This window comes from Rhineura floridana, chromosome 7, assembly GCF_030035675.1.
Source record: "Rhineura floridana isolate rRhiFlo1 chromosome 7, rRhiFlo1.hap2, whole genome shotgun sequence".
Lineage (NCBI taxonomy): Eukaryota > Metazoa > Chordata > Lepidosauria > Squamata > Rhineuridae > Rhineura > Rhineura floridana.
The window spans coordinates 20774030-20787629 of record NC_084486.1 but is presented as its reverse complement, the minus strand read 5'-3'; the positions used below and the strand labels follow the sequence as shown (position 1 = coordinate 20787629).

At 44.0% G+C, this 13600-nt stretch overlaps 1 protein-coding gene across 1 annotated transcript in view; it reads right to left on the bottom strand.

Moving 5' to 3' along the window:
- CHAT (choline O-acetyltransferase) overlaps nucleotides 1-13600 on the bottom strand; it is a 71296-nt gene that overhangs the window by 28601 nt on the left and 29095 nt on the right. The window contains exons 7-9 of the mRNA XM_061634320.1: nucleotides 11199-11368; nucleotides 2689-2789; nucleotides 903-1031 (exon numbers count right to left, since the gene is read on the bottom strand). Coding sequence (XP_061490304.1) covers nucleotides 903-1031; nucleotides 2689-2789; nucleotides 11199-11368 — 400 coding nt within the window. The remainder of the gene's footprint in view (nucleotides 1-902; nucleotides 1032-2688; nucleotides 2790-11198; nucleotides 11369-13600) is intronic.

Sequence of the window (13600 nt, the reverse complement as noted above, 5' to 3'; positions counted from 1 at the left end):
TACTGGTAATAATATGTATTACACTGCCATGGCAAATATGTAGGCATAATCTTGTGAGATGCTCAATCCTCATATTTTGCTTTTGTTCCAGTCATCCTAGAACTGTTATTCTCCATCCCCATGTTATACTAGAGACGAGATACTGTTATGGTCATCTCAATTCCCTGATCAGTGAAAATGTTCAGGGATTACCCTGGATTTGGCTTTCTTGGAATGAGGCTAGTAGAGACTGATTGGTGTTTTGTTATGTATGGCTTATTTACACATATATACAGGTTTAGTATAGGTGGAGATTCACAGCTTTAGTCACTCCAACAGATACTGCTCCACCATTGGATTCTTAAGGGGGGCATCCAGCTCCTTCAGAGCTCCCAGCAAGGACAGAACTCTGACCTTTTCCTCAGACGGCCTAAACCTGCATCGTCTTACCAAACAGAAAGACATGCTTCATTCCAGAAGGAGTCTCCAGCCATTTCCTTAGTAATGTGGCCATCCGCATAGGCCTATCAGTGTTAGTCCTCCTAACAAAAGGCTAAGCTAAATACATCTAGACAATGTCTAGAGTCATGGGTTGTAGAGGGATCCTTTGGAGATTGCAATACATTTGTCCTTTAGAGCTGTGTCCATAGTTTTTCCCTAAACAGCAACTTCCCTTGGGGAAGGGGATGTTCATGGAAAAATGGCTTCTCCGCCGCGCTATGGTCCTAATCCAGACATCACCCTCAGCAACAGTTAGAGGCCACAACAGACAGAGGTGGGAGATTCAATCAACTAATATCTAGCCTCACTGATTAAAGTTAACCTCCACTAATCAGTCAATTAATCTGTCACTTAAGACAATGAAAACTTTCAGCCCTAATTCTATGAAAAATCAAGTTGAAAATCGAATGAAACTATTGTACCTTTGAAGTTTTTCCGCTGATGATGCCAAATGTCCCTGAATTTCAGGAGAACATTTCCACCTTAGTCTCCTTGGAGCAGGAAGTTCACTCACTGAATCTGCTCTGACCAATTTCTTTGCACCTTCTTTCCTGTTTTTTTTTTTTAAATAAGGTTTACAGAATTAAAAAAAAATTGTTTTAATTGGCTGCAGATCTCAGGAATGTCTTTGATGCCAACATTAGGCAGATGACTGAAGGCCTGCTGTAACTAACTGATTTGCATGTTGTTTACTCCTGCATATATACTCACTCCTGAGTGGCTAATGTTAATGTTTGCTCTGGGAAAGTACATTTTTATATTAGGCCCTAATTGGCTACATCCATTGGAAAAATAAGGCATGAACGAGCACAGCCAATGATCAATCCATTTGCACCAGTCAATCCACTGGCACTGCCATCACTGATTAGTGCTTCAATTCCAGGCCGGTAGATCATTTAACCAATAAGATAAACTAGAAAGCTCCCCGCCCTGTTACTGGAGTACTTGATGTATTAACATATGTATTTATTTATTTATTTGTTGTATTTATATACCGCCCCACAACGGAAGCTCTCTGGGTGGTTTACAATAAATAAAAACATTAAAAACAAATATACAAATTTAAGAACACATCTTTTAAAAACAATTTAAAACACAATTTAAAACAATTTAAAATGCCTGAGAGAAGAGGAAAAGATAATGGTGCCAGGCACACCTCATCAGAAACATCATTCCATAATTTTGGGGCCACCACTGAGAAGGCCCTCTCCCTTGTTGCCAGCCTCCCAGCTTCCCTTGGAGTAGGCACCCAGAGGAGGGCCCTTGAAGTTGAGCGTAGTGTATGGGTGGGTTCATATCAGGAGAGGCGTTCCATCAGGTATTGTAATCCCAAGAATAACATAGAAGATTAAATGCCAGACTAACAATTTCATCACATTTCCTATTTCTTCAGGGTTGGTTATTAATGCCAAGAAAACAAACAGCCTCACTAAGTGTTTCAAAAGATGGGGATTATGACATCACTTGGCTAGAATGGAATGTAAGAAGAGTTTCACTGTGCTTAGATTTTTGCATCTTTTTACAAAAGCAAATGATAAACTACAACCACTGCACTGGTTGAGTGTTTGTTTCTGGGCACAATTCAAGGTGTTCACATTGGTGTTTAAAGCCCTGGACAACTTAGGCCTTGAATATCTTGGACCTCCATCCCTATAGACCCTCTTGTGCTTTAAGATCTGCAGGGAAAGCTCTCTTGGTAGGTCTACTACCCTTGGATGTTTGGGGGGGGTGGCCTGGGAGAGGGCATTCTGTGTAGCAGCCCCTAAGCTATGAAATTACCTCACCACGGAGGTGCATTTGGCACCTTCACTGTATCGCTTTCATCCTATGCTGAATATACACCACTTTACCCTGGCTTTTGATATCCGAGATATATTTTTAGGACCCACACTACTCTTGTAATTGCAAATTGTTTCAATTGCTTTAAATATTGCATTTTTAAATTGTTGTAACCTGCCCTGGGACTTTATGGTGAAGGGTGGGTAAAACAAATAATCTAATAAATACTAATAAATAAATAATAATATTACTACTACTAATAATACAATAACAAATACATTTGTCTTTATATCATCAAATCACCACTCATTATCAAAATGTCACCGAAAGGACCACACAATTCAAATAACTGAGGAAAATGCGTAATATGAAAATGATATTGGAGGAGAGCAGAAAGTGATCTCTTACAGGCAGTCAGAGGAGACTTACATGTGCTTGAGCAAATGTTCGATGCACTGTACTAGGACAATCCCATCAAAAGGAGAGTGTTCACAGACTGTTCCACAGACTCCATCTCTTCCCACAACAAACTAAGCAGGGAAATATATACAGGCAGAATCAGCAAATGAATCCCTCCAAATCATTTATTTATACCAGTTTTCATTTTTAAAAAATCCCAAAGAGGTTTTACAACAGTGGATTAAAAATAGCAATACAATAAAACATTATCTAGACAGTACAGAAGGCAGCTGAAAACTGGCATCAAGAGTCAGGAAATGCCTGGGCAAAAATGACAGAAACACACCACTATTGGTGCCTGGCATATTGCAAGGGACAGTTTGTTCCACAAAATGGGCACTGCTGCAGAGAATGCTCAACTCCGTGTTTCCACAAGGTGGAGGTCAGGTCTGCAGGTCACAACATGGCCAACAGGGCATCCTGTGATTTAACAGGTCTACATGAAAGCAGCAGGGAAAGGAGAGAAATTCAGTTTGCATTTAGAGCCAAAGTTATTAAATTTGCACTTTCCGAAACTGTATGAGAGCCAAATTTTATAATGCAGTTCTCCAACCAACGTTTACAAAAATGCATATATGAGGGGAAAGTGTGCATAAAATGAATACATTGGTGAGAATAACATACACATATGCATTATATTAGGGAAACAGCTTGCCTAAATGTGTATATTAGTCAAAACTGCATATAAAATGTGTATTAAGAGAAATTTGCACTAAAATGCTGAAGAATCTTCTTGACAATGTCTTTTTTTTAAATTGCAAATTCCTGCAGAAATATGGAGAACTGAATTTAAGACTGGAAAAATTAGAAACCGAGAGAACCGAAATTAACAGATCCTTCTATCCCTCAGAGAGAGGTATTCTTCCAGGTACTTGTTGTCATGACTGGTGGACTGTTGTGTGGAAGCAGTGCCTATATACTGCAAAGACCCCTGTTGGGGTACAGTACATTTCTGTGTGTGCATGCATAAATGCATACTTCAGTCCCCTTTGGGATCCTAGTCACAAAGGGTCAGCCTACCCACTGTCAAAGATAGAGGTCAGGTTTTGCCTTCATATGTGGGCAGGCCAAAATCCCAAAAGTGGTTTGGAATATACATGACTGACATATATGTCTATGCTGGTGGTTTAAATCCTGCAGGTACATGCCCATGTGCAAAATGGTAACATGGGCACTTACAGCTGGATCAGACTGTAAGCATTATTTGTTTGCAACATATTCTGATCCAATGACAGCAAGCATTCTGAGATCATTTCTGAGAAATGACCAAAGTCAATATTTTTATGGAAAACTGCACAGTTGCACTACAGGAAAATCAGCACCCAAACATAGAGATAAGAGAAGTTAGTAATAGGTGCAAAATGGAATTTATTAAACAGAGGTAAACAAAATGCATTTGGTGCTACAGTCAGTAGTTAGTTGGTAGGAAATCTTAGCGCAGAGGGCAAAGATCTTATTCAAAATGATAGCTATGGAACACCTACAAAAAAGTATTAACAACCCCCCATCCCACCCCCAGTAGATCATGCTTTGTGTTCAGTTTTAAAGAAAGCAAAATTAACTTGAATAAGTAGCATAGTGATTCATCTAAGATAATGTAGTTGAGCTTTTAAATCTCTCTCTCTCTTGGCCTCTCCAAGCTGAGCCAAACCCACCAGGCATGTGTTCCCATGGCCTGCCAGAGACTCAATAAACCTCCAGTTTATGCTACTTTCTAGGAATTGCAAAATTCACAAAGCTGTCAAGTATCTGGTAGGGGTCACAATAAAGACAATTGGGCCACCTTTGGCTTGGCAGGTTAAAAGATTGTGTGGGGTTCTGCAGTGCTGGCCCAAGACATGCAGCTGCTTGAAGCAGAGTCCAAATTGCTAATTTAAGACATATATATACCACTTAATCATTAGCATTGCTAAGCACGTTACAAAGTCTTGCTGTGGCACTCCAATTCCTCCCTTGATCTATCTCCCCACCCCCAAAGGTTGCATCAACCTGCTGCATGGCCAGCTTGATGTTGGGCCTGAACAAGAGAGGCCCATACATGGAGTTCTGGGTGTTAACTCCTGATCTGCATTGCAGTACACATTGGATGCCAAGCCTTTACTGCAGTCCCCATCTGCCCTGCAGGCAATTGCTGGGTAAGCACATCAGTTTTGGCTTTAGGTGTTGAATGGCCCTTGACCAAGATACCCGCTATAGGCTCCTCTCCCTCAGAGAGTCAACCTCCTCACTGCAGCAGGTCTGGAGGACTTGTCAGTGCCTCCCCCCCAACTGCTGGGGTGTGGGCTCTTGTAAGGGAGAAATTTGATTCAGTTTGCATTCAACGGCAAACCTACCTAATTCACACTTTCCAAAACAAGAACTGAAATGCAGCCGTCCTTCAAAATTTGCACTTTTCCAAACTTTGCAATGCAGTTCTCCAGCCAAGTAATGTCCACAAAAATGCATATACTGAAGTGTGCATACAAATGTACCTGCTAGTGAAAATAGCATACAAAAATGCATTATATTGTGGGAAATTGCTTTGCAAAAATGTGTAAATGAGGCAAAATTGCATACAAAAATGTGTATATTAGGAGAAATGTGCACTAGAATGCTGATGAATTTTCATGAGGAGTTGTGGGGAAAACAATCACAAACTGATGTGGAAATGTGTAAAACTGAAGAATGGAAAAATGAGAGGATCTGAAATTAACAGGATTGCCCATCCCTAGGCCCTTGGCAGATTCCCAACCGTGCTGACACTTGATGCTGGCCCTGGTGCTCATTCCCTTCTATCTTTCTGAGCAGATGCAAATACACCCCCCTCCCCATCTGCTGTCTGAGGCTCTTTGTCACTTGTCTGTGTCAGTTGTGAATGACTGTAGCTGGACTGAGCCAGAACCCAGAACCCAACGGAGGCTCAGGTTGCAGGATTTCCAAAAGGATGACATTTCAATGTAATTACTAAAACAGTTGCAAGAAACAAAACAACAAAGCAACAAAGGTCCCAAGAGTCTGCACAGAAACATCCAAGAAAATCAACCCTGTACAGCAAGGTCATTTTATCAGTAAGGTGTGTTATCCGAAGGGAATTAAAACAGCAGACAGGCCCCACCAGAGAGTCATATAATGCTATTAAGGGTGCAATTTCTACAAACAAGAAAATAATGTGAGATCTTCCCCTTCTCTCATGATGGGTTCCTTAGCTCAGTGTTCTTCAACCTGTAGTCCAGATGTTGTTGGACTACAACTCCCATCATCCCCCGCCAGCTTAGCCAACGATTAGCGATGATAGGAGTTGTAGTCCAACTATATCTGGGGACCCAAGGTTGAAGAACAGTGCCTTAGCTTAGCATTTTCCATTTCACTTAACTGGATATGAATACAGATATTTCTGGCCTTTATGCACTGTAGGCAAATTAGGCTCACCCTCCTGAATGTGGAGGAAATTATACGCTGGGAAGGAAAATTATAAATGGCGATAGGTGACATTTTGCTACTCCATGAGGAGTTTGAGATGCATTTATAAACATACATGAGGATAGAACTGGCTTAATGGGAAATCTTGATGAGGTAGATTTGCCCCTCAGGTCTAGAGGTCAGGAGTGGACAGCATGAGGGTTGTGCTGAAGAGAGCTAGTCAGTGTAGAGTGATGGTTAGACTGCATTGGCCTTGGCTAGGGACTCCTGTGCTGCAAAGCTCACAGGGGGACATTAGGAAAGTCACTCTCATGCAACTTAACGCACTCTGCAGGGTTGTTGTGAGGACACCATGAGACTATGGAGGAAGACGATGGTACAAAAGTGAAACATGAAGAGATCATTGGGCAGGAATGGGCAATCTGCAGCCCTTGGCTTAATTTCAAAAGTCATCTGCAAACAATCACTTCACACCTTTGGCAAGAATAATCTGTCTCTTCCCTGGCAACCTACTGGGTGGAAAAGAAGAGCAAGAGGGAAAGTAGGGCGCCCACTTTTGGCTCTGGCTCCACCTGCTGCTGCCTTTAGCTACCCACAGGTAGCATTTGAGTATTACCTCCAAAGGAATGTTGCCTCAACAAGAAAAAAAAAGGTTGTCCATACCTGCCATAGGATGTGAGTTAAGAAGGGGTCATTTGGCAGCTAGCCCGGACCATCTTACTGGGAGGTAACATGGATTACCACTTCACAACAAATAATACTTAGCAGTCAGAGTGTTCAAAAGCACTTTACATGCACTTTCTCAGCAATCCTTACAACAGTCCTTCAAAAGCAGGCCAACCAGGGGCGTCACTACCGGGGTGCGGAGGGTGCGGACCACACCCAGGTGACACCCTGTGGGGGGTGACACTCAGAGCCGCCCCACCCCACGCCGTTGCCCAGGAAAGGAGCCGAGAAGCGCTTCGGGTCGGCGCAGCCAACTCCTCCTCGGAGGCGGGCGGGCGAGACTGAAAGCAGGCGCCCGCTCGCTGGCGGTGAAGCCGGGACTGGCCTTCCACCGCCAGCCTGGAGCGCGTGGTGAGTGCGTGCACAAAACCAGCCACCCCCGTCCATGCACCTGGGAGGGCGCGCACCGGAGGTCCGCACCCCCCCGCACTCCCGCTAGTGACGCCGCTGAGGCCAGCATTATGGTACTTCTGTCGCAAAGACAGTGGCTTACCTAAGGCCTTCTAGCAAATGCACGGCGGAAGATCTGAAGCCAGGACCCAATCCACAGCTCAGTCCCTCAGGCACTAGCTTGGGCGCCTGAGACTATACCTTTAAGATCACCACTGCAGGGAGACGCTGGAAAGATTTGATTTTTCTTGCTCTGATCCCGCAGTGATCTCACAGCCTCCTCTCTTGCTCTGTTTGTTATAATACATGAGCGGCTGGCAGGGAGGGGTGGCAGTGAAGACCTGGCCTCTTGGCAGCAGTAGCAGCAGCCACAGCGTTGCTGCACACAGAGATGGCGAGGTAGTAGGGCAGGGCGGCAGTGAGGTTGGGGTGGTTCAGGCACACTGGTGGAGCTCAACCAGCACTCCCACTGACATGCCTGAACTGTCCTGACCTCACCACTGTTCTGCTCCACTTGCATCACTGACTTGATGTGTGGCAGCGACACCGTTGCTGGGAGGCCAGGTTTATAGTGACGCCCCTCTCAGTTGCTCCTGTTGTAATATGCATTATGCCCACAATATGTGGAAAGAAGAAAGAATCAGGGCAGAAAAACAGAAAATGTGCTTTGTTTATCCTGAGTGGGATAGCCATTCATTCAAATTATATCCCGCTCTTTTCCCATGAGCCTCATGGTGGGGGTACATAAGGTTCCCAGACAGTCTCCCATTCGGGCACTTCAGCAAAGTGGCTGCATTGTGCACCTTCAGTCCAGGGTCTGGGAGAGCAGCTCTGGGAATGTTTTCCTTCTTGACTTCAGTGACTAATGACAAATGACATGCCCACACAGGTAGGGACGGATGAATTGGCCAGCTTTGGTTTCTTTCTGTTTCTCATTTTCCCCGTCTTGAGTTCAGTTCTCGACATTTCCACAACAGTTTGCAATTTTTTTTTTTTTATAAAAAAAGTCTATATTACATTTATATCCCACCTTTCCTCCAAGGAGCTCAAGGTAGTGTACACGGTTCTCCCCTACCCATTTTATCCCCACAACCCTGTGAGGTAGGTTAGGCTGAGAGGCAGTGACTGGCCCAAGGTCACCCGCTGAGCTTCACAGCTGAGAGGGGATTTGAACCCTGGTCTCCCAGGTCCTAGTCCTACACTCTAACCACTACACCACTCTGCATGACAATTCATAAGCATTTTCATTTTCTCACTAAGAGATTTTGCCTAACATCTGCATTTTTGTGAGCAATATTCCCTCATGTATTGCATTTTTTTGGTAAATTATTTTCACAAATATTACTACTTTTGTGCACTGTGATGTCCTTCCCCAGCACCACCTGTGAAGCTCTCACTTGTGGCTACCAGCAGACAGGAACGTCAGGTTTTCCTTTTACCCTTTACAGCTTTAGCACAGATTTCAACAATTCCCCCTGCTAGGCCTTACTACCCCACACTCTATATCTCTTATAACCTTTAGACTGTGTCTTAGTCCCTGCCAGGCTATCTCAATACCTTGTGTCTATGGGTATAGGTAATTTCCAAACCCCCCTGCAGCCTCTTGTCTCTGAAGCATACAGCCCTGGGTTTCTCTGTGGGATGGATACACTTTCCTCCGATCCACTGCTGCCACCATTCGATACAACTGTTCAGCCTTGGTTACTTTGCTATTCCCCCTGGTATGTGTTCCCAGCTGAAGGAATCAGGCTTATGTTTAACCAAGAAAGTATTTATTAAGAATTAGAAATAACAGGATTACTTTTAGAATGTTTCACAAGTGTATGGTTTCATCTATATTCTGTTAGGTACTTGACTTCTTACTAATTGCCTCAGAACTCCGACTCACTCTCAACAACAACACCGACCACCATCCACCTCCTCAATTCACCTCTTCCAAACACGTTCTAAACACCACCTCAACCTCAACCTCAACCTCCCTCTCCACCTCTCAATTCACCACCTCCTTACACCTTCTAAAAACCACCTCCCAGATTCAACTGTCATTCTTCCATTTATACTCCCAGCCATTCAAACACTCAGCCAATCATCCAGCATTCTACTGCTCATGTACTCCCCCCTCCTCTTTCACTCCACTTACCATATGTCTTCTATATAAACAGCACTTACCATATTTACAATATAAGCAGGAACATCACATGCACACTTTCCCTTCATATATGATTTGTTGTACGCATTCTTTGGCTGGAGAAGTGCAAATTTCTGAGGATAACTGCATTTTGGTTCATGCACTGGTTTGGGAAGTGCAAATTAAGTAGGCTTGCATTACAATGGGAACCAAATGTATTTCTCTACCATCCCTAAAAACAGGTAATGCTACCTTAGAGGACTTTCTTATACACATTTGTGATTAACAAGTAGTTAGCAAGAGGTGGGTTTAGTTTGGGAGAGCAACAGTACTAGCTGTGGAGAAAAAACACGTATTCTGAATCCCCCAACGTTTTTCAAATACCAGTTTTTCTCAAGGGGAAAAACGCTTCACAGTTTAGGAAGGCATTTGGATCTGCTCACTGCATTCGTACTTTTAGCTCTGTAATCTGTTTGAGTGATTATATCTTAACTTGGTGAGAGTCTGAGGCTGTAAAGGAAAGGGTCATCTCATAGCCCAGGTGGTGGAGCCTCTGCTTTGCATGCAAAAGGTGCCAAGTTCAAGTTCAATCCCCAGTATCTCCAGATACGGCTGGGAGAGACCCTGCCTGAAACCCTGGAGAGCTGCTGCCAGTCAGTGAAGACAATATTGAGCTAGATGGACCAATGGTCTGACTCAGAACAAGGCAGCTTTCTTTGTTCCTGTGTTCCTATGATCCGGTGCACACTTCTTTGGGAGTACATTCCCTTGAACACAGTTGGAAAGGCCAAGGCTCAGTGGCAGAGCATCTGCCTTGCATGCAGAAGGTCCCAAGTTCAATCCTTGGCATCTCCAGGCTGGGCATGCCCCTGGCCTGAAACCTCAGAGAGTCACTGCCAGTCAGGGCAGACAATACTGAGCTGGATGGACCAATGGTCTGACTTGGTATAAGGCAGCGTCCTATGTTCACCTTTGGGAAGATGTGCATTGGGATTGTGCTATAAGAAATGCATGTAAGATGAAAAACTGAATAGGTGAGCCAGGTCCAACAGTGCTCAAATTATGGGGTGTGTGTGAACGTCCTCTTTACCTTTGCCATGACTTCTTAGATACTGGTTTTACAAGGCCATCCAAGGGTCACAATCTGGTGACTTTTTTGGAAGGCAGAAATGGGGGGGCACTTTTGGATCTCTTTAAGTCCTCTACCACCTTTCCTTTCATAATTTGAACATGGCCACCTGACTTAATTCTGAAGCAAATTTTGTCCTTGAGGAAGACTGGGCATGACTGGGCATTATTATGATTGATTTATTACATTTATACCCCGCCTTTCTTTCACCTTGGAACCCAAGGCGGCATACATAATAATAATAATAATAAATAAACATGTGGTTCCCAGGCGGTCTCCCATCCAGGCACTGACCAGACCCAGACCTGCTTAGCTTCAGCAAGGTGCTGGCCTCATGTGCCTTCAGACCATAGCCTGGGACCAAATAATTATGCTATTTGAAGCATAGGGAGCTGGCCACACACTGCGCCAGACCATTGGTCCCTCTGGCTCAGGGTTGTGTACAATGACGGGCAGCAGCTCTCCAGGATTTCAGGCATGGAGTCTTTCCCAGCCCTACCTGTTGATGCTGGGGGTTGAACCTGGGACCTTCTACATGCAAAGGAGATGTTCTATTACTGAGCTGTGACCCTTTCCCCCGCCATTATTGTCTACACAGCTGGTGACTGTTCCCCCCATATTACTGCTGTTGAGCATGTAGTTAAAGCCCCCCCCCATTGATTGGCCTTGCGACATGAGAACCCACATGCAGTAGCGGCGCCTTCTTACCTGCATGGGCTTATCGTACCAGCGATTGGCACCATTTTTGCTGTAGCCTCCCCCGTGTAGAAGCTGCAAAGCCATGTTGGTATCAGTAGGTTCCTCCCCACTCGGGCTATCAAGGCATACTAAGCATATGCTTCGTTCAATCATATCCAGAGAGTCTCGGTTTGTGGAATCTGAGGATAAAAACAATTTGTTTGGTACAGTGAACTATTGTCATGTTGGTTCCTCCCTCCAGGATAACATCGGTTACTATAGTGGTTCCCAAACTTTCCCCCCTGTGGCCTACTTGAAAATTGCTAAGGGTCTTGGTGGACCACTTAACGATTTCTCTGTCTGTTGCAGCAATGGTAAATCCAACTGTCATACAATGAAATACTAGGTAAGAAATAAAAGAAGCAATACAAATGCAAGTAAAAATCCACATGAATATTCAGTGCGATGGATGGGCCATCTTCCTTCTTCAACCACAAATCCACAGACACGCTGCGGACCACCTGAAAGAAGCTTGTGAACCACTGTTTGGGAAGGCCCCGGACTATTAGATGTGCCTCTGCTGCAATGTGCTAATTTTCAAGTGCCACCGAGAGGTGCAAAATAATATTTTGCTTTTTTTTTCTTTACACAGCAAATCATTAAACGATGGAATTTGCACCCACATGATATAGTGGTGGCCACCAACTTGGATGGCTGTAGTTAAAAGCAGAGCTTGGAAAAGTTACTTTTTTGGACTACAACTCCCATCAGCCCAATCCAGTGGCCATGTTGGCTGGGGCTGACGGGAGTTGCAGTTCAAAAAAGTAACTTTTCCAAGCTCTGGAGAGGATTAGACAAATTTAAGGAGGAAAAGACTATTGGTGGCTATTAGCCATTATAGTTAGGTTCTACCTCCACTGTCGGAGGCAGCATGCCTCTGGATTCCGGTTGCTGGCAATCACCAGTGGGCATAGTGCTGTTCCACTCAGGTCCTGCTTGCTGGCTTCCCATAGGCATCTGGTTGGCAATTGTGAGAACAGGATGCTGGCTTGATCCAGCAGGGCTTTTCCTATGTTTGTTATTATTTTAATATTTAAAAATTATATACTGTTTGATGGTTAAAAAACCTTCTCTAAGCAGTTTACAAAAGAGATGTAGTGGTTGTACTTTAGGATGGAGAATCTGTGGCTCTCCAGATGTTTTGGACTCCAACTAAAACTAAACTCCCATCAGTCCCAGCGCATGGTCAAGGATGATGGAAGTTGTGTTTCAACATCTGGAGGACCAGGTTTCCTATCTCTGCTTTAGAAGGAATTCAATAATATGAAAGAATTCATATTGAAAGCAGAAACCCTGTTTCTGTTCCTCCCCCTGTCACCATAGGACTTATGTGATGAGATAATGTATGGCTGTAAGAAGACCCATCCTGGGTCAGACCAAAGGTCCATCTAACCCAGCATCTAGATGACATCACTGTGATGTGATGTTCTCTTCCCTTACAAGCAACATCCAATGTAGTGGAGTGGCAGTGGAAAGCCCCACAGTGTGCTGATGTCAAGTGATGCTTTCTATATTTAAAGCAGCCATGCATCTCCCATGTTATCTAATTCCATGCTTTGATTAGGGAGACACTGCTTTAAATCTTGTCCATCAGTGGAGTCAATACTCACATCCAGTCACTCCCAGCCTAACTTACCTCATAGGGCTGTTGTGGATAACATGGGAGAAATCCCATGTGCACCACCCTAAGCTCTTTGGACAAAGGTGAGATATAAAGTTTAGAGCATGGCCTCCATTCATTTTGTGGGGCTGGAGGGAGACTCAGCCATATGAGTACCTGCTCTGAATTCACCTTCTAATTAGGAGGCCTGCCTAGATCAGTGATTCATACAGAAATACCAGGAAGGGGGGCTTCTCTGAAGCTGGGTAATTTTTGCAGCCTCCCCATCTCCACCTTTACACTTTTTTTGGATATAGTGCACCCCAGCTATTAAAAGACTGAGAAAATCCCTGTCATAAATTAGTGATGGATGTATGCAGTGAACGTTGAGAACATCTTTGTTTCCAGACCAGAACATCTGTTAAATTTAAGTACCTTCTCCTCCATGTGAGGATGCTAACTGACATTAAAAGTACCCTCACACTTTTTTAAACAAAAAACTGACCTTGAGTTTCTGTCCCTCACATTCCTGTGCCTTCATAGTGGGCTATTCAGATGTATATTAGAAAAATAATTGTCCTTTTTTGCCAATCTCTGTTGTGATGAAAGTGTGCTAGGAAGCATCAGGACGTAAGCTGATACGCACACACACACACACACACACACACACACACACACAAAGCACACCACACCACAGAACAGCACAGCACAGCCCTGTCTTAATCCCTTAGAAGTAACAAGAAGGCTAGCTTGTAAATTTACTAGGCCAACT